The sequence below is a fragment of the Varanus komodoensis genome, unplaced genomic scaffold (genome assembly GCF_004798865.1).
Source record: "Varanus komodoensis strain SLA01 unplaced genomic scaffold, ASM479886v1 scaffold48, whole genome shotgun sequence".
NCBI classification, from domain to species: Eukaryota; Metazoa; Chordata; class Lepidosauria; order Squamata; family Varanidae; genus Varanus; species Varanus komodoensis.
The window spans coordinates 3,792,581-3,811,472 of NW_025336059.1; the positions used below are offsets into that span (position 1 = coordinate 3,792,581).

General features: G+C 54.0%; 1 protein-coding gene across 1 annotated transcript in view; it reads left to right on the top strand.

Moving 5' to 3' along the window:
- The first annotated feature begins 378 nt into the window (after positions 1 to 378).
- The window catches only part of DISP3 (dispatched RND transporter family member 3), a 37,071-nt gene continuing 18,557 nt past the window's right edge, over positions 379 to 18,892 (top strand). Inside the window, exons 1-4 of the mRNA XM_044445463.1 lie at positions 379 to 452; positions 13,747 to 14,680; positions 16,403 to 16,622; positions 18,717 to 18,853. Coding sequence (XP_044301398.1) covers positions 402 to 452; positions 13,747 to 14,680; positions 16,403 to 16,622; positions 18,717 to 18,853 — 1,342 coding nt within the window. The 5' untranslated portion in view covers positions 379 to 401. The remainder of the gene's footprint in view (positions 453 to 13,746; positions 14,681 to 16,402; positions 16,623 to 18,716; positions 18,854 to 18,892) is intronic.

Genomic DNA, 18,892 nt, shown 5'->3' on the forward strand with positions numbered 1-18,892 from the left:
GGGGCGCGGCGGGCGCGTCCCGGCCGAGCAGCGCGCTTGGCGGGCGCCGGGGGGGTCCCGCCGGCTCTGCCCCCGCGCCCAGCGGCTGAGCGCGTGGAGAGGGGGCGTGCGTCTTCCGTCCCGCGAGGCGAGCAAGAGCAAGGCTTTCCCGCCCCCTCCCGGGTCGGTGCCCAAGTCTCGGAGCGCGGGCGGGTCGTGGGGGGGGCGGGGCGGGGCGGGGCGGGGGCGCTTTGTCTCCCGTCTGCAGGAGAGGCTCGGGGGCGCCTCTCTGCCCCGCGCCCGAGCGCGACGGCGGTTTCGTGGTCTGCTTGCACTGGGAATGCTTGGATGGCTCCTGCTGCGCCGCGCCGGGAGGAAAAAGTGTGGCTTTCCCCGAGATGCGAGCGAGAGTTAATCCTCGTATGCCGGATGCTCGAGTCCCGTGGGCGATGCGTGCCAGGTTTGCTTCAAAGGTGAGAGCCGCGCGCGCCGAAGTCCTTCCCCCACCGCGGCGATCCGGGGAGCCCTTGGACGGGATATGCCTTCCTTTGCGTGCCTTTAGCCGGAGGGAGGGGCGGGCGCTGATCTCTCAGCTCCAGACGGGGGTCTGTTTTGGGGAAGGGCGGCAGTCGCACCTTTCCGGGAGCCTTGCCCCCATCGCCGCCGCCCCATCAGCTGCGGGGAGACGGGATTCCCGGGCGAACGGCGCCGAACTTCCGCATTTTCCTCCCGTGCGTGTTTTGGGGAGGGAATAATGAAGGGGCGACGAAGGTGGCCTGAGAAAGGGGTCCAGACGGGGCTGAATGAAGGGGAGACGCACACTCCCCAAGTCGTGTCTGGCATGGGGCGTTCCCAGTCCCCAAATCTTCCAGCAGGGTGAGGATCGGTGCCTCCTAATTCGGCGCGTAAAACTCCTGCCAGGAAAGGCCACCGTCAAATTCCAGGGAGGGCTTTTGCTTCGGTCTAAACTCTCCGACGGGGCTTCAGATTTGGGTGTACAAACCTGAACTGGGCCATTCGTGCCTCTGGGGGGCACAAGAGCACGGGGGGCACTGCCACTGGGAGAGAATTCCTGTCATCCTTACAGCCTTCCCAAAGGAGCCGTGGAGGATGCCTTTTACTGCATCAGGCCCAGCACGGCAGACTCTGACTGGCAGCCCTGGCATGCCGGGCTTTCCGGCAGGAATTCTTGCTTACCCGGGGGTGCTGGGAATTGAACCCGGGGCTGTCTGCTTTGTGGATGGGGGAACCAGCAGACAGGGGCAGAGGGTCTGTCGCTCACTTCTGGCAGGTACGTTCCTATGGACGCAAGGTGAATGCTGGCTTTCTTTCCAGCTGCCCGTGGTTGGGCGACCAGTTAGGTGAGGAGAACTCTTCCACAACCAGATGCTCTGCCATGGGAGTTGGGACACCCCCACCCCTCCTGCCCTAGTCCTGTGCCCCCCAAAGAACCCCTGGTTAGAGATGGCTGGGCTGGCGTGAGCTGCAGGAAGCAACTGCAGCACAGCGGAACTTTAATTCCAGATGTGGAGAGCTCTAGGCAATGGCTCCCCCGAGGCGGAGAGAGCCCCAGGCAAGATGTATTGCATGAAGGGGCTTGCCCCCGGCCTCCCCTCGCCGTTTGAACCCTCTCGTCCTCGGTCACGGGGCTGCTCAGGGCCTTCACCTGTGCCCTCTGGGCCACTGCTAGCCACACAGGGGTCCAAGGTCCCCTCTCAAGTTTTACATGCTCTTGCGTGAGTCTGAGAACAAGCTGGAACAAACCAGTGCCTGCCATTCTGCAGGAGCCTGTCCGTCTAGCCCAAGGCAGCCTTCGCCGATGGCGAGTGGCAGGCGTGAATTGTCCTCATTCCACCCCTTTGCTGGGTCTGCATGCCTTCAACAGAATTCCCCAGCATCTTGCTTTTTATGTTTCATGTGGATGGTTTATTGGCTGCTGAGCAAAGCCATGTGGAGTGTAATGAAGGGGCTCCTGATGCATGGCAGCTTTTATGCTGAGCATTGTCTCTGCAGAGCTCCGTGGTAGTGAGCCTCTTTTGTGCAGCCCCAAGATAGCTCCAGGAAAGCTCTGTCCTTCTCTAGCTGTGTGTTTGCATACGCAAGAGAGAGCTGCAGTTCTCTTTCCCACTTTCCCGTAAAAACTTGGCTCTCAGGGCAGCTACCAATAAAATCCAGATGGAAATCAAAGCCTCAAAGTGATCCATGAAAACAAGCATGGCCATAAGAAAAAGAAACAGTGCCCAGGCAATTAACAAGCCTCTTTTCAGTTTATATGCATTATTGTTATTAAGGGTGAAACCATGCCTGGTATAAAAGCAGCATCAATGCTTTGGATGGTTCCCAAGCTTGGAGGAATTCACAATTTAAAAACCTGGCACAGGGGAGAAGATGGGGGGGGGGGGGGGGGAGGAGCAAATGGCCACAGGGAAAATGTTCCCTGCCTCCATTTCAATTCCGCACACATGAGTTTGCTGTCACAGGGTATGTTAAAGGAGAAAGTTAAGGAGGAAAGCACTGGCACACTTCGATTAAAATCCTGCCACCTCTGTTAATCCACCCGGCACCCTTTCTATTGTGTCAAATCCCTGCTAGGATTTCCCCGCGTGTCTTTCTGATGAAAGGCAAAAACATTCACTCTTCAGCACTGTGTAAATCGATGCAGGTGCCAGATCTTGTTCATGCTGTACAAGTTTTGCGTGTGTACAGAGACACGCATGGGCGCTTTGTCCACACTGTGGGCCTAAGGAAGCCATTGCTGGGATATCTGAAGATGGTGATCTCCAAACCCCTTAATCCTTCTTTTGATCCTGGCAAGAGAACAGTCAGGTTTTCAAAGGGTGCTAGCCCATTTTATCCTGCTTGTGCATTACATGGGCTTCTCTTTCACGGTACATTGAAAAGTAGTGAAGCAAAAACCCCCCGCCTGCATCAAGCTGCCTTTCTCATTTATGAAAGCATTTATGTCTGGTTGCTGGATGGCAGTTTTTATTATTCACCTCAGCCGCTTGCCTGTTGCAGTCCTATGTAAACAGTTAATCCAGAGTACCTGTGATTTAAATTGTGCCAGCTCTGTTAATCCCTCTGGGTAGCACAGCTCTAGCATCTGCAAAGGCTTGGAAATCTTTTATGGGGTCAAATTTCTCTTTGAGAATTTGTGTGTGTGTGTGAGGGAGGGAGGGGACATTTTATCCGGGTTCTAGATTTTGTACAAGTTTAGAGTGTACACACACATGTATTTCATCCACATTGTGTACCAAAGACGGATGATACTTGTGTGTGGAAGCTCATGCCAGGCTGAACTGGCTGGTCTTTGAGAGTCGTTTGGTGGAAGGGAGAGACTTTGCACTGTGATTAATCTTGGAGACATGCATTATTTTTTGCCGAGATCTTTGCAGGCTACATTGAGAGTGGGATCTCTGAAGAAGGGGCTCAGATGTAGGCTGCACAACCGAACTCAACAAGTGTTGCGCTCTCCAAGGAACGAAACGTTGCGGTTCCTGTCATGGGACTTTGCGTCTCCTTTTCACCATAAGAGTTTGGACGGTGTCCCATTTTGCCTGACCTTGGTCTTGAAAGCACTGTAGGGTTTTTGGTGCAATATGTGCAAGGAGGTTTTTTTTAGGGTTTTTAATGTGGCTGAAGTGCTGGGACGGGGATGCAGGAGATCTGGGTTCTAGTCCCCTCTTGGTCTTGAAGCTCTTTGGGAATTTGGAGCCAGCTGCTGTCTATCCAGCTGACCTCACAGGGTCGGTGTGAGAATAACATGGAGAGGTAGCGGTGGAAGGGGAAGCCGCGTTCTCCCTCTCAAGAGGACAAACGGCAGGATGTGGATGCAGGGTAAACATGGTGGTAGAACCCTTGCTTTGTGTGCAGGAGGTTCAGTTCCCATCATCCTCAGGGAAAAGCAGGAAAATTCCTGCTTGAGGCCCTGACAAGCTGCTGCTGCCAGCCAGTGCCAGCTGTACTGGTCCAGATGGACCAAAGGTCTGACTCGGCAGGCTGCTCTCTGGAGGAGCCAGGCTGTGGGAGGCATTCAGCACCAAGGACAGCGCCAGTACTGCGGAGATTGCCCAGAAAACAGACAACTCGCATTTGTGGCCGTATCTCTCACACCGTGTGCATTTTTACGTCAGTTGCCGTAAAAAAAAGGGTGCTCAAATTTTAACGGGCTGGTTTCTTGCGCTCCTTGGCAGCCTGGCCCTCCGGAACACGTGGCCACCTCTGGGCTGGGGTTTTTAAGAGAGTGCTCTTTGTTCGGAGCTGCCAGCACTCCTTCCCCGACACTTTCTCTGCCATCTGCCTGGAGGCCACGCTCTCCGTGACTTGGCACGAGGGTGGAATCCAGGTCTTCGCCAGGCCGTGTTAACAGAGAACAATTCAGCAGCCCAGAGGGCAGGCAGTTCCAGGCTGTGCAGGCGGAAGGGGGAAGGCATGTCCAGCCAGTAAGCGAGAGGCGCTGCCCTCCTGCTGCTGCTGCTGCTGCTGGTTGGACCAAATCCGGCCGGGAAGAGGAACCCACGGGGCAGTGGAGCGGACGGCTTGGAGGATCCCAGGGCCCTGTACAGGGCTGGGTCCCGGAGGAAGCGTAGCAAGGCAGGGGTCACGTCCGGAGAGCAGTTATGGTAGCCAAAAAGCACTGCAAGGTGGAGGGAATCCTTGCGGAAGGAGCTGTTGCTTGAGTGGAAGCCTAGCAGAGGCCAAAGACTTGCGTGGCCGTGTCTGCTCTGAGCGCTGCCCCCTGTTGGATGGAGGCCGCACCCTCAGGCCACTTGCTTATTTCTTCAGCCTGAAGCCGAGGGAGAGGGATTTGGGGGGGGGGGGCAGATGCTGAAGGGTTGGGGTGAGACGGGGGTCTGGGGGATGTGTTGGGAGTTCTCAGGGTCTGCTTGGCATGTGGCACCCCTTCTTACTGGTCTCGGGGCCCCGTTTGGACTGGCACGGCATCTCCAGGCTCAGAGTGATGGCTGGCCAGCCGTGTGCTGCAAAATTGCTGTTTTCCTGAAAGCTCAGCCAAGGGTCCTGCCAGCTGCATGTTGCTGGTGTGCTGGGAATTATTCGAAGGCTGCTGTGGGCGTGCCTATGGCTAGGATTGCACGGGGGCTGTCCCGGTGTCCGGGGTCTCTGGCCAAGGAGGTTCCCCCACGTGTGGACAGATTTCCCCCACGGGCCAAGTCCGGCTGATTCCTACGGAAGGAACCTGAGCAACCGGGTTGCAGACGGTGGCACAGGCTGGGGAAGTGCTCCACATAATAAGCATCTCTGGATCTTCTCCCTTCGTGTCCATCACGTGCGGCATGGAAAAGCTCTTCCTTCGTTCCGTTTGGAGAGCTAGCAGAACAGGTGAGGCTGGACCGTGTCCTGCCCTTCAGGATCTTCAGCTTCCCACTTGCTTGGGCCTGAGTGAGGGGCAGGGCAGGCCCCATGGGGAACAAGAGGTCCAAGTCCAGAGATGCTCAGCTTGAGGGACCCTGTCCCCAGCCAGCATCCCCTCCAGTTGTTAGCAGAGCCTTTGTGAGTGTCCTCTTGGGTGCATGCCCCCCCTCCATTTATTTCCTCTAGAAAATGGTAGTTGTGATGTAACTGGATATACTGGGGGAAAGGGTCAGTATTTGAGCTTTGGTGTAGAACTGGGAGACTTCAATAAGGACGGTCTATGAACTGGGAAGAGATCAGGGTACCAGTACTCAACTGTCTTGAGTTTCTCAGCTTGTTGGTTGTAAAGCATCTCTCTCAGCTTTGCTCTCTGCATGTGTTCCCTCCACCCCCCACCCCCCCCGGCCCTAAAAGTATGTGCCAATTTCTAGCTCCTCCTCAATCAAAGGAAAATGGGCCTCTCTGTTTTCTGTCTGGATCGATTTAGATGGTGCGGTTTGGACCTCCTGAAGCTCCTAAATAGTCGAACTTCAGACCATTGTGTTAAAAGCACACGGCCAAGGCCCCTGTGGGGGAGCAGCCCCCTGAGCTTGTCTGCCCCCGCCTACAAACAGAAGCCCATGCAAACGTTTCTCTCAAATCCCCCCCCCAAACCGCCATCTCCCCTGCCCAGCCGCCGCCCGTCTCTTGTTCTCCGTCTCCCAGCCCTGCGTAAACCGAGCCAAACCTCTCAGCCAATTTTTACAGCTGAATTGAAACAGGAAGATGGACAGACCCGCAAGAGCATAAGAGAAAGACTCAATAAAAAGGGATTTCCCCCCTTAAGAACGGAGCCCGTATTGCATTACCGTCGCTGAGCATGTGTCCTGGTTTTGACATGGTTATTCTGTGGTGCTGGGCCTTTCCCTGGAAGGGCTCTGCAGGCCTGGGGCTTCTGCGTTTCCATCCCAGCTGGGGAGAGCCGAAGGACTCCTCCAGAGTGGTGGGGGCTGCCTCTTTCAGTTCATGCTATTGGGCCCAGTTCCCAGTCCCAGCATCTTGGATGACCACCCCTGAGGCTGGCAGGCTCCCCCCGCCCCCCAGCTTCTAGTCGGGTCCTTTTGGAGCAGGACACAGACCCCTTTCCACTCGAGGGACAAGCTTGATCTCAGAGCAGCTCTTGAGGGCTGTCATCCAGGAGTGGGTGGAGCCAAAGGCAAAGGGGGCGGGGCTAAGCAGCCCCAAAGACCACATTTTATAGCTGAAAGCTTTTACGGGCACTGTCAGTGTTGCAAGCTTTACCATCCGGGCATGGACAAGGAAGGGAGACCTGCAACAGTCAGAGATCCACCAAAGAGTCAAGACTTTGGGGGAAGGGGCAGGTCCTTCTGGGGACCCCGAGAGTGGCCCTCTACCATGAGGACTGAAATGGATTGCGAATTTCAGCAAAACGGAACTAAAAAGGAGAGGTAAGAAGCATAGAAGAAAAGAGAATGTAATTGCCTAGATCTGTATCTTTCAGGCTGTAACGATGGAGTGTGTGTGTGTGTGTGTGTGTTTGTGTGTGTGCACTTTAAGCAGCTTCATCTTGGCTTGTGCAATGCTCACACCTATGGGAAGGCCTTGCCTTTCTGTTTACCGTTTGTGCACCTGCAAGTCAAGGCTTTATTCCCAGACCATCCACTTAGAGGAGAGAGCAGACAGTCAGGTCACTGGAATCGGGAGTGTTTCCCTGATTGTGCAAATGCACACCCCTGTTTGTGCAAAGCACCCTGTCCTTGTGGCAGAAGCAGAGGCTTGTGCATTGGATCGTGCTTAGTTGGCAACCCTGCCCGTTTGTGCTAGGCCTTCAAGACATTTAGCGTTCATTTAAAGCTTTCTGAGCTCATGCTTAACCAAAAACGCTGTGAGAGCAGCTCGCTAGGATCAGGGGTAAGGTGATCCTCAATCTAAAAGACTCAACACGCAAGGAACAGTGATGGGGAAGGAGGAGGGGAAAAGCAGCAAGCAGAGTTCTCAAAGCTACAGTTTTTATTTTGACCATCTGGGCTGGAAATAGGTCAGAGAAGCCAATGGAGCGGCTGCTGGGCAGGCTGCAGTCGAGGGAGGGAAGAGGCAGCTGGACTCGCTTTGACTTCTGCCCCCAGCGAGGGACGAGCCCAGTTCGTGGCTGAGCTCCAGGGCCATGCACACCCTTGATCCCCGGTCTCCGAGTCCCAGACCAGCACTTCTACCACCCTTGGGGTTCCCCCCAGTTGTGCGGCCAAGTCCTGATGGGGTGCTGGCGGTTGTTAACCCCCCCGCCCGGCTCAAGCACACTCTGAGTGTTCAGCGCCGTGAGCTTGCTCCAGACACGCCGTTGGCTCAGACCGGCCCCCTTATCTTCCTTCCTGCCCTTCCTCTTTCACCCCCTCAGCTCTGGCACGGCAAGCGCCTCCCAGGAGGTCTAAATACCTCCCGTTTTTCTTGCGCGGCTTGTGCTTCGAGCTGACGAAGGGCTCCTGGCTAAGCGCCACCACCCTTCTCCTCCCTCATCTGCACACCAGACTTGTCCTTTTTCCCTCCCCAACACCCATGTTGTAAAAAGCTTAAGACCTCAAGCTCTTGGCATCGCAAATGCAAATCGGCCTCTGACTTGTCAGTCTGTTCGGAGTCCATTCCTCTTCCATGCCGGTGGAAGTCTCACCACCACTGCGTCCCCTGGATTGCAAGCGGCAAATGCATGAAGCAGATTGGTGGGGCTGGCCTGCCGTGGGGGGCTGGAAACTCCCTTCCAGGGAGCCCCGTTGCTGGCTTCGTGGGCCCAGATCTGTGCATGCAAAGAGAGCGGTTGACCGGGGAGCGAAGCTGGAGTGAGTCACAAGGGTGCGGTGGGTACGTGTGTGGGAAGGCCCCGCCGCGGCTTCCTCCTGGAAGAGCCCAGGAACCCCAAGGGGGTCAGGTTCCAGCCAGAGCAAGTGGGGAGCCCCCCCCCCTTGGCTGTGCATGTAGCAGGAGATGCTCAACTTCATTCATTCGTGCTAAACCGAATTCTGATTCGGTGGACGTCCGTGCGCCAGGTGCAGCCCCGGGGCATGCTGGGGGCAGATTTGTTTCTACAGTTGGTGCGCATGTGGAAGGTCCACATTTGACCCAAATCCACACTGATCTCCAGGAAAAAAGGGGGTGCCCCCCCCCCCAAATAGGGTCAGGCCAGGCGCTGGCAGAACAAGCGATCCTTTTGAGCAGAGGTGTGCAGAAGGGGCCGCTGGGAATACATCCCCTCCCCAATTTGCAGGTGAAGACATTTTGCTGGATTTCTCCAGTGGGGAGAGAAATACTGCAGTTTGCACAGGCTGAATGTGCTGTTTGCAGCTTTCCTTCCAGGCAGGGTTATGTTTCAGGGAATTTTATGTTGGTGGGGAGACTACGGGCTCTCGTTCTCCTGAATTTTATGGACGGCACACCCGCTGCCTCCTCGTTCTCGCACAAGGACACTGGATCAGGCCCAGCCGCTTCCCAAGGCTGCACAAATATTGTCTCTTGCTGTGTGTGTGATGCTTTGCTTTGGCTCTGTGCAGCCTTAGACACGACTAATGAGACGATTATTCCAATCAGCCTAGTAAATTAAAGCAAAGGCTGCAGGGATGATGACTTAGTCAATTTCGCTGGAGAGGAAAAAAGGGGGCCGATTTATTTAACGTCTCCAAGGCGCCTACAAGTCCAGAGGACTGCGAGTCGCACTGCCTCGGGGCTTTGTAATTAGTTGATGTGTTGCCCCTTCGTATCGCTGCCCTTCGGAGCAACGCTGGAGTGCTGCCTGGCAAGTTTGCTGTGATGCTTGGAATCCAGTGTGAACTTTGCAGCCTCTGCCGAGACAGCCAGTGTCGTGCAGTGGTTACGAGCGCTGGACTGGGACTCAGGCGATCCGGGTTCGAGTCCCCACTCAGCCATGGAGCTCACTGGGCGACTTTTGGCCGGTCACAGAGCCTCAGCCCGCCCTACCTCACAGGGCCGCTGTGGGAGGATTACTTATTTATTTAATTTTCCAATTGCTATCCTGCCTTTTTCCTACAAAGGACTCAAGGCAGCTTACATCTCCTCCTCCGTCATATCCCCGCAACAACAGCCCTGTGAGGTAGGTTGGGCTGAGAGTCTGTGACTGGCCCAAAGTCACCCAGTTGGCTCCATGGCTGAGCAGGGACTCGAACCCGGATCGCCTGAGTCCCATACTCTTAACCACGACACCACACTGGCTTATTGTGGTGGTAAGACTGAGAGGGGGCAGAGGATTATGTAAACTGTCTCGTGTTCCTTGGAAGTTAAAAAAGGCAGGACATAAATATAATAAATCAACAAACCCACAGGAACGTGGAAGACCCCTCTGCTAAATTTTCAGCAGCTCCACACTTAGACCTCTAGCTGAACCAATGACCTTATTCTGGTTGGTTTCTCTTTTTCCCGAAGCCGAAAATAATTATTTTCACGGCCTTTTGCGGAAGGGAAGGTGTAGAAGGGGAAAAAGAGCTCTGTGCATTTTTAAGATGGCATTTCCAGACAGTCCTTCTGTGACGGACTGTACCTGTGACATCCAGAGTGTCCTAAATTTGGAATGAGTGCTGCTGGTGTCCTCAATTCCGAGTTATTCTTCGAGTGGGCTGCAAACGTAGGTCTGAACCTGAGAATGGCTGGCCTGTCTTGGAATAATTTACATGGGGAAGTCGTATTGGAAACAGGCTAGCTGAACCTGTGCAAATTTTGCCATTTAGCAACTTGTTAGCCAAAATTCTTTCATCAGTAATATGCCCCTTTGTAGCAAACATGGGATCGATGGCTTATGAATTTGCAATTAAATTCAGACGGTGCTGTGAGCTTCAGACACCTGCGGTACAGTAAATGTATCTAAATACCACCTGTTTAAATATCGAGAGCCTTCAGTCCACCATGCTGCAGACGTGGGTGTTTCTCTTTCTGATGTGGCATCAGACACAGGGCTGTCGAAGGGCCCAAACTGTACACGGCAACCTTACGGTCTCTAGGAGAGGTTTCCCACTGGAAGGGCTTTTGTTAAACGGCTGAACTAGGGGATAAAAGATGTTCCTACCGTCTGGCATGCTGGCACGACTTGGCCTGGACTGGCTGATGCAAGGACCGCCTGTTCCTGTTGTTCCCTCAGTGGAAGCATGGGTTGTTTCTGAAAGTGCCAACTTAAACCTGGAGTGCTTCCACGGTTAAAAACTTAATCCGTACTCTGCTACTTCTCCTCCTTCTGTTGAATAAATATCAGAGAGTCTCTTTCCATCCGGGCCTTTTGCAGCCCAGCTCAGTGTATATCGAATCTCATGGAAGACTGTAACTGCATTTTCTGTGAGCCACTCTGAATCATAGAATAGCAGAGCTGGAAGGGGCCAGGAAGGGCATCAAGTCCAACCCGCTGCTGTTGCAGGACACCGAGTCGCACCATCCCACTCAGGGCTGTCCAGTTTCTGATTTATAGCCTGAGCTTTTCAGTGGTGCCCCCTGGTGCTGAACATATTTGCGGGCACAGTCCTCTTCCTGGAAATTCCCGGAGGTTCAGACTAAAGCCTGGAGTGGATATACTACCTGAATGATACTAGCCCCATCCAGCCCTGCTAAGTTCAGTTTTATTTGTTTTCGTCTCTTCTTCCTTCTCCATTTTGGCATCTGTTACAAAAGCAGTTTGCATTTCAAAACAGAAATGGGTGCAGCTTGGATTCTTTTCTATTTAAAAATAAACGGTGCCCTTTTCTATTTAACAACCCCAGGAGTGCCTTTTGGAGGGGCGGAGAGAAAATAAAGTGCTTTTGCTTTCGCCTCTTTTTCTCTCTCTCCCTCTTCCCTGTGCTAATCTTACCCATTAGAAGAAGCAGTCAGCTCAGGGTTCTGCCCAGGCACTTGAGACAGAAACGAGACACCAGCCCAGCCTCAAAAGCCCATCAAAAGTAGAACCTTGCCAAAGGTGAAGCTTCAGATCAGTTCTTGGCTGCATTTTGAAATTGCTTGTGACTTCCAGGGTCAAGCTGCAAAGAGAAAACCCGCCTAGGTGGAAATTGCTTGGGGGAACGAAAAGGGATTTTGCTTTCAGGAAAGGAAGGCTTGGATATTTGGAGTGTCTCCTCTGGTTTTCCAGGCTGGGTGGGTGGGGGCGGCAGGGCAGGAGCTCGGCATGCAGGCAAGGGGTGGGCGGGCTGCTTTTCCTTGGACCCAGAGGAGGACTATCAGGATACCCGCCTGCAGGTGCAGGAGGAGGAGGCTTTGGAGCCCTGAGTCAGCCAAGATGTACCTTACCAGGAATATCTTCTGTCTGCAGTGGAGCGCAGCTCCCCTACCGGGTCCTGATGTGGAAGGAGAAGCTGTGATTTCTCATCTGGAGTGTGGAAGGGCTGACCCTCTTTTCTGCTGAAAGGCCTCCCCACGCTGCTCTGGGGACTCGTTGCCTGGTTTTGGTGGCACTTCTGGGGCAGAGGAGCGGCCAGGAAGCGGCTTTCCCCCCCCTCCGGCCTGCCCCCCTGGCACAACCCCTTGCTTGGAGCCTGTGTCCTGGATGCCGGGCACTCTTAATTTGCCAGCGAAAGCAGCGGCATCTTGGGAGGGAAAGCAGCAGCCAGGGAGGCACCATGACGGCTGCCCGGGGTCCACGGCAATGTCTAGGCTGGACATGCACATGGTAGGCATGTCATGAGTGGAGCCGAGGTCAGATTAGATGGCCTCAGAGGATCCCCTCTGACTCGCTCTTCTCCATGAAGAGAGGGGGCACTAGCCCTTGCCCCTGGTGGTGCAGTGGAGCCAGGGTTCAGGCAGTGGCCATGCCAGCGCTTTTTAAATTATTTTATCTATGTATTTAAAGTTTTTCTATGCCGTCCCATTACTAAAAGTCTCTGGACGGCTTACAAAGGACAAAAAACCGAAAAACCAAGAACAAAGAACCCATAACAACAGCAACAACACACTGCATCCAATAAATAATGATAAAAGCAAGAATAAAACCAATGAATTCTTAAAATGCCGGGAAAATAAAAAGCAGGGATTACTAGCAGGGACTTGCCCCCCCCCCCCCCGGCCAGGGCCTCCCCAGCCCCCCAGAATGTTCCCCCTGTGCAGGGAACTTTATTCCTGCGACAAAAAGCCAGATGCGGGGAGCTCACGCCCCCACACATGCATGCATCCGCTTGCGTCCTCTTCTGGCCGTCTCACCCGGTGCCAAGCGGCTTTTGTTGGCCAGTGGAGAGAGGAGGAACGCACGCCTGCAGTCGTTCCAGCAAGGAGAATAAATAACCAGGGTTATAAATACCAAGACCAGGGGAACGGAGGGCCCCACCTTCTACCTTAATGAGAGCACGGGGCTGGGAAGAGCCTTGGCGTATTTCATCCCGAAGCACGGAGCGTTCCGCGCCAGGCAGCCCCGACAAGGCCACTAAATTAAAAACCCACAAAGACGCTGCCCTCCGCAGCACATGCTGAGCCGGCTGCCGGGCTCAGAGGAAGGATCTGCTCTGGGGTCCGGAGGGGTGTGCGGGTGCTTCAGGGCCTGTCCAAAAGTGGGAAGAGAGGGCCAGGCAGCTACCTGGGTGGACGGGCGGCTGGGCTGGGGTCCGGCAGGGATGGCGTGCTTATGGCGCAGCCCTGCCAGGGCGCATCCTGGACGCCAGGATAGCGCTCCAGACCCATCGGGGGCTCTTCCGTTGGGCTGCCCCAATTCAGTGGTCCCGCCAGAGGCCCTGGCAGGGAGGAAGGCGGGTGGCTCTTGCGTCTCTGTCCCCCCTGCAGCTGTTCCACCAGATAAGTCCATGAGCGATTCCTGGGAAGGAGCCCCGGCAGGGCTTGGCTGGGCCCGGCGGGGTTTCCCACACCCCGCCTCTCTTCTCTCCCTCTGCACCCGGCCGCATGCCCCTCTTCCTGCCCTCTTGTGCAAACCTGGGGGCAACACAAATGCTTCCAGCAGCTGCAGCTTCGACTGGTGAGGATACCAGGTTCCTGGGAGCCCCCTTTGGAGCTCGCAGCAGGGCGTTCAGCTGCAGGGGGCACCGGGGGTGGGGCAGTCCTCCTGGAGGGCCCCTTAATCCTTTCACAGCCGTAGGCGCATGTGAGAGTTTGCGAAACGGCGGCGGGCCCCTCCACCAAGCGCCTGATCCACGGATCGCTGCCTTCGCATCCCCATGTCGCATCTGCGGCTCCCTGCCTGCGTCTTAGTCAGCAGAAGCACCTGCTTCGTACCTAGCGGATGCTGCAGCATCTTCACCGGGGGGGGGGTCCTCCCCCAGGTAACTCTGAATCCCTCTCACTCCCTTTAAAGAGTTTTCCTGGGTTATAGGCAGGGATGCTTCCAAGGCTGGGACCTTCTGCATGCAGGTCAGCCGCCGGGCTCCGATCCTTCCGTGCTGGACCGCCTCGGCTCACAGCCCTTTCTTTTTCCAGGTGCTAAGCATGGATGCTGAAGATGACCCCTTGTTGCAAGACGCGTGGCTGAACGAAGACGAGGAGGGGTCCTTCGGCCCCTGCAGGCGCGCCGACGGCCCCTGGCTCTGTGGGAAATGCTGGCAGAATTCCCGGCCACGGGTGCCCACCACTCCCGCTTTGATGCCCGGCTTCTGGCAGGTCGTGGGGTGGACCTTCACCAACCCCTACTCAGCCGGCCTCATCCTCTTCTTGGGCTGCACCATTCCGGCCACCCTGGCCATTGTGATGTTCTTGCACTACCCAGCTCTGGACATCGACATTTCCTACAACGCCTTCGAGATCCGGAACCACGAGTCCTCCCAGCGCTTCGACGCCCTGGCCCTGGCCCTCAAGTCCCAGTTTGGCTCCTGGGGCCGCAGCCGCCGGGACCTGGCGGACTTCAACTCGGAGATCCTGCAGCGACTGATCTTCGAGCAGCTGCAGCAGCTGCGCCGTAACGCCTCGCAGTCGGCCCGGCGGCAGCGCCGAGCCGCCGGCTGGGACAGGACCGGCCCTTCTCCTCTGGCCCCACCAAGCCTGGCCAACCAGAGCTCCCACCCGCTGCGGGGCACCCTTCCCCGCTGGGAGTACTCCAGCACCGTGGTGAGCGCCAACACTCAGACCCACGTGCACTGGCGCATCGAGCTCATTTTCCTGGCCCGGGGAGACGCGGAGAACAACATCTTCACCTCCGAGCGCCTGGTCACCATCCATGAGATCGAGCGCAAAATTATGGACCACCCGCACTTCCGGGAGTTTTGCTGGAAGCCACACGAGGTCCTCAAGGACCTGCCCTTGGGCTCCTATTCCCACTGCTCCCCTCCGAGCTCGCTCATGACCTATTTCTTCCCCACTGAGAGGGGCGGGAAAATTTACTATGACGGGCTCGGGCAGGACCTGGCTGACATCCGAGGTGAGTCTCGCCGGCCTGGAGGAACGCAGGGACCCCCGAGTGGTTCGTTATTTGTCTGGGGCAGCCTTATCTGGGACACTTGGGGAGCAAACTGTGTATCTAAGAACTAAATCAAATTGCGACCAGCTGGAAGTTCTTGCTTGTTCTGTGCAAGGCAGAAGGAATGGCAGAGAAAATCTTCTCCTTCCCACCTCAAGCTGTGCAATTTTGGCTGAACTGAAAGAATGTCAGAGGTGGAGGGAAAGGGGGCTGAGAGGTCCCTGGAGGGTTTGGATCCAGGCTTCTCCGTCTCCTCCTCCTCTCTCCATGAACAAGCCCCTTTCCCCTCCTTTCCGTGGTCATATTTCCAACCTCGGAGAGGCAGCTGGGCTGGCCAACTCGCTAACCGGGCTGACTATAAGGGGACGGCGGGACAGATCATGGACTGCCCCCTCCAAGGTCAGGATGCAAAGTTTCCTGCAGGTGCGCAGAAGGTATCACAGCTCCAAAGACCTGCTCCCAAATCCAACTCTATAAAAAGATGTCTAACATACTAGGTAATCTAACATAATTATGCCAGAGCATGGATGTGCACAGAAAAGCAATTGTCAGATAATAGATTCTTCAATTTCTGGGAAATATTTCAGCTTCTGCTTTCATCAGAGACAGTTTGCATGAGAGGTGAACTATTCCTCAAGGCCACAGTTCCAGGGCATGTGGGTGGAATTCCCAGATTGCAAAAAAAAAAAAAAACCCCATACAGAAAGAAACTCCAGTCTCCTCCAAATCCATGCCCTTCCAAGTCAGCATTTGCAGTCGGTAACTGCAAAAGTTTCCTCTTTGTTTTGAGGATTAGAAGGGGGTTCCATTCGAAATATTGCTGAATCTGAAAGGATGTGGATGTGAGGATTAAGGCGTTCTGGTTGCAGGCTTACCATCGGAAAAAAGACACAACACAAAAGCAAACTGGCAGAGGGAAGAGAGGGAAAGAAGACAGGCTGTCAACAGGGCTGTTGCAGCAGCCCCGTTTCCCGGGCCTTCTCCCGCTGCTGGTGCTGCAAATGTACGGATTTTGTTAAATCCATTCCATCTGTGTTCCAGGCACCTTTCCTTCTGCCATCTGCTCATGGCTAGAATTGTGGGATGGGCTTCTTTTCTTTTCTTTTGCTTTTTGAAGGCGCAAGCAAGAATGTTGTTCTGTTTGTACAAGTGTACATTAACAGAACACACTCTTGCACTAACGTGAATTGATAGCCCAAGTGTGCATTTGTGCAGCTCCCTCCAAAAAAGTACACACGGACGGTCTGTGAGTCTTGGAAAATGCCCATTCGCTGCAGAAGACGCAGCTTGGATTCACAGACCCCTCCAGTGCTGGGGAGCTGCTGTGGATTTCTCCAGCTCTCCTTGCTCATGGAAGCTGGAACAAGTGTAGCTTTGCAGCTAAATTCACCTCTGTATCTATTTATTTGATTTATCTCCTGCCTTTTGGCTTACCAAGAACTCAAAGTGGCTTTGCTCATTCTCCACCTGCCGCTCCCCACCTCATCCTCACAACAACAAACGGCTGGAAGAATTAATCGGAGGGGGCTTCTGCCCCTTGGATGCTCCCACCGTGTGCCGCTCTGAGGGCAGTTCTTTGCAGGGGAGGGCTGGGCTGAGGGCCCTGGGCCTCAGCCCCACTTTCCCACCCGAGCGGTGCCATGGTCTTCCTGAAAGGTGGCTGGCTTCTCTGCTTCCTTCTAGGCTCGTTAGAGCTGGCCATGACGCACCCGGAGTTCTACTGGTACGTGGACGAGGCTTTGTCCGCAGAAAATATGAAGAGTTCCCTGCTGCGCAGCGAGATCCTCTTTGGGGCCCCGCTGCCCAGTTACTACTCGGTGGAGGACCGGTGGGAGGAGCAGCACCAGAAGTTCCAGCGCTTCGTGGTGACCTATGTGACTCTGCTGGCCAAGCAGTCCACCAGGTGAGCGAGCGGGAGTGTGCGAGGGGTGGACTCCCTGCTCGCTTTGCTTCCAGCGACAGTTGCCTTTCGCGTCTGCTCTGGCGATCCAGCCATTGGCGCAAGTGAGGCGATATCGTTCTTGCGCAATCCGTGAGGGTCAAGCTAGGCCGGTGTCATTTTTACTCCCAATGTGTAAAAGCAGTGCAAATATTCTGGTCCGTGCAAATGGTATTTTTTTAAAAATTACAACCTGTGGCCTGCCTTGGAGGCAGAAGTCCCTGGATGGGTTCAGCTCGCGGGGACAGCAAGCCAGAGCAGTGGAATTGCAAATACCGATTGGATTTTCACCCTGTGTGGGTGAAAGCTTTGCTTCATTTCTGTGTGGATGAAGATGGGAGGGGGAAGAAGTGGGTTTACTGAGTGTCTTCATGGCACCCAACTTACCAAACGCCATTCTGGACAAAAGTACAGCCCAGTGCCCGTTCACCCACAAATTTTCACTCTTCTCTGGATTTTGCAGTAGAGTTTCTGATCAAGAGAAGGACCCAAAATATGCACATTAGAGGAAAACACAGAAATGTGAGCATTGTAAAGTGAGCATTTTTCTGGCACACACATTTTTATACAAATTCTGATCGCAGAGCTAGGGATAGCGAGATTTCCCCATTCACGTTCAAGGTGGCAGGTTTGATCTGAGTGAAAAACGAATTGGAAGAAAATCTCTCATCCGTGCCCAAACCTGTGCGGGGAGATCGCTCTCACGTGCTCTTGCAGGAAGGGCGCTTGGCCCATGCGCAAAATCAACTGTCACAAAACTGAGTCCCAATATTGACAATCAATCCGGGTGCCGAAGCTTGGAAAGTCACTGCTCAGGCTGGATGGAGTGTTTTGCTTTGCCTTGGAATAGTATAATAGGTACTTGAGGCTATTGTGCTGAGGGGAAAATGGCAGAGAGCAGCAGAGAGCTTGGCAGAGGGCTCCTCGCAGCTGCTCTGGTGCAGCGCCGGCTTTATAGTTGTCTCTGTTTTTAATTATCTTGGATTATCTTTGTTCTCTCTGCAGAAGAGTCAGGATATTTTCTAGAGCTTTCAACATTGGCTACCTCACCCTCTGAATATGTACACTTATCACTCCCCCACCTCACTTTGTACTCCTTGATTTAATAAAATTCCGATTAGGATTCCAGGTGGAATTGTTGGCTTTGGGGAGCCAACAAAATAATCTCCAAAGGAAATTTAGAAAAAAGCACGTGCTGTTTTCTCTGTCTCTTGACATTTGCTTTTCTCTTCTGAAGAATCTAATCCTGTTGCTCTTGAAGCGCACGGAGCTGGGAGAAGTTTCTCTCATTGACAGATTTTCTTTTGACCCTTGAGCCAAAAGCTGGGAGACAAATCTATATGTATGCATATTATGTTATGGTTTCTAGTTATGGAGAGTTTCTGTGTTATGGGGGAAATGGAGGAGAATTTCATTGGGTTTGCATTTTAATGCAAACTTTCCTAAGTTTAGAACTCCTGAAGTAATACGTAATCTAAACTGTTTTCCTTCAACACCTGCCCTTCCCCAGGTAAATTCTCCAATCCCAAAATGTGCATAAAGTGTTTCTATTGGGGAAAATTAGGGGTGTGCTAGTGGAGAGAAAGCTGCATTGCCTGGAATGAGATGGGGAGATGTTAGCTCCACATTCTGCCAATTTGCAAACTCAAAATTTGGACAAATGCATTTGCAATCAGCCCCAAAATGCACAGATCCTGATAACAGAGATTTCCTTGCTTTGCTCTAGGACGGGGCTGTGCACATTTTTGTTCTGTGATTGAATTTTAATTTGTCTATTCTTTCTACATCCGATTTTGCACAAAATATGCCAAATTTAAAAAACCAGTCTGCAAGTTCCAGAGACAACTGCAGGAACCGCAGGGAGGGCTTGGGGCAATGCAGGTTCATTTGAGTCCTTCGTGGGTTTCTCCAGCATTGCTAGGGGAAAATGCAGGTAAAAATATGTATGCTAATGCAAAGAACATCCCCAGAAGAGCAGAGAAGGAACCCTGCCTGGGGTAGAAGGGAGAACTGGCGTTTGAATTTCACTGTCGGTTTTCCTCCCGGCTTTCTTGCCAGCAAAGTCCAAGTGCTCTACGGTGGGACAGACCTCTTTGATTATGAAGTGCGGAAGACCTTCAACAATGACATGCTGCTGGCGTTCATCAGCAGCAGCTGCATCGCCGTGCTGGTTTACCTCTTGGCGTCTTGCTCAGGTCAGCCGCTACACCTTTGGACTTGCTTCTTCTCTGTGC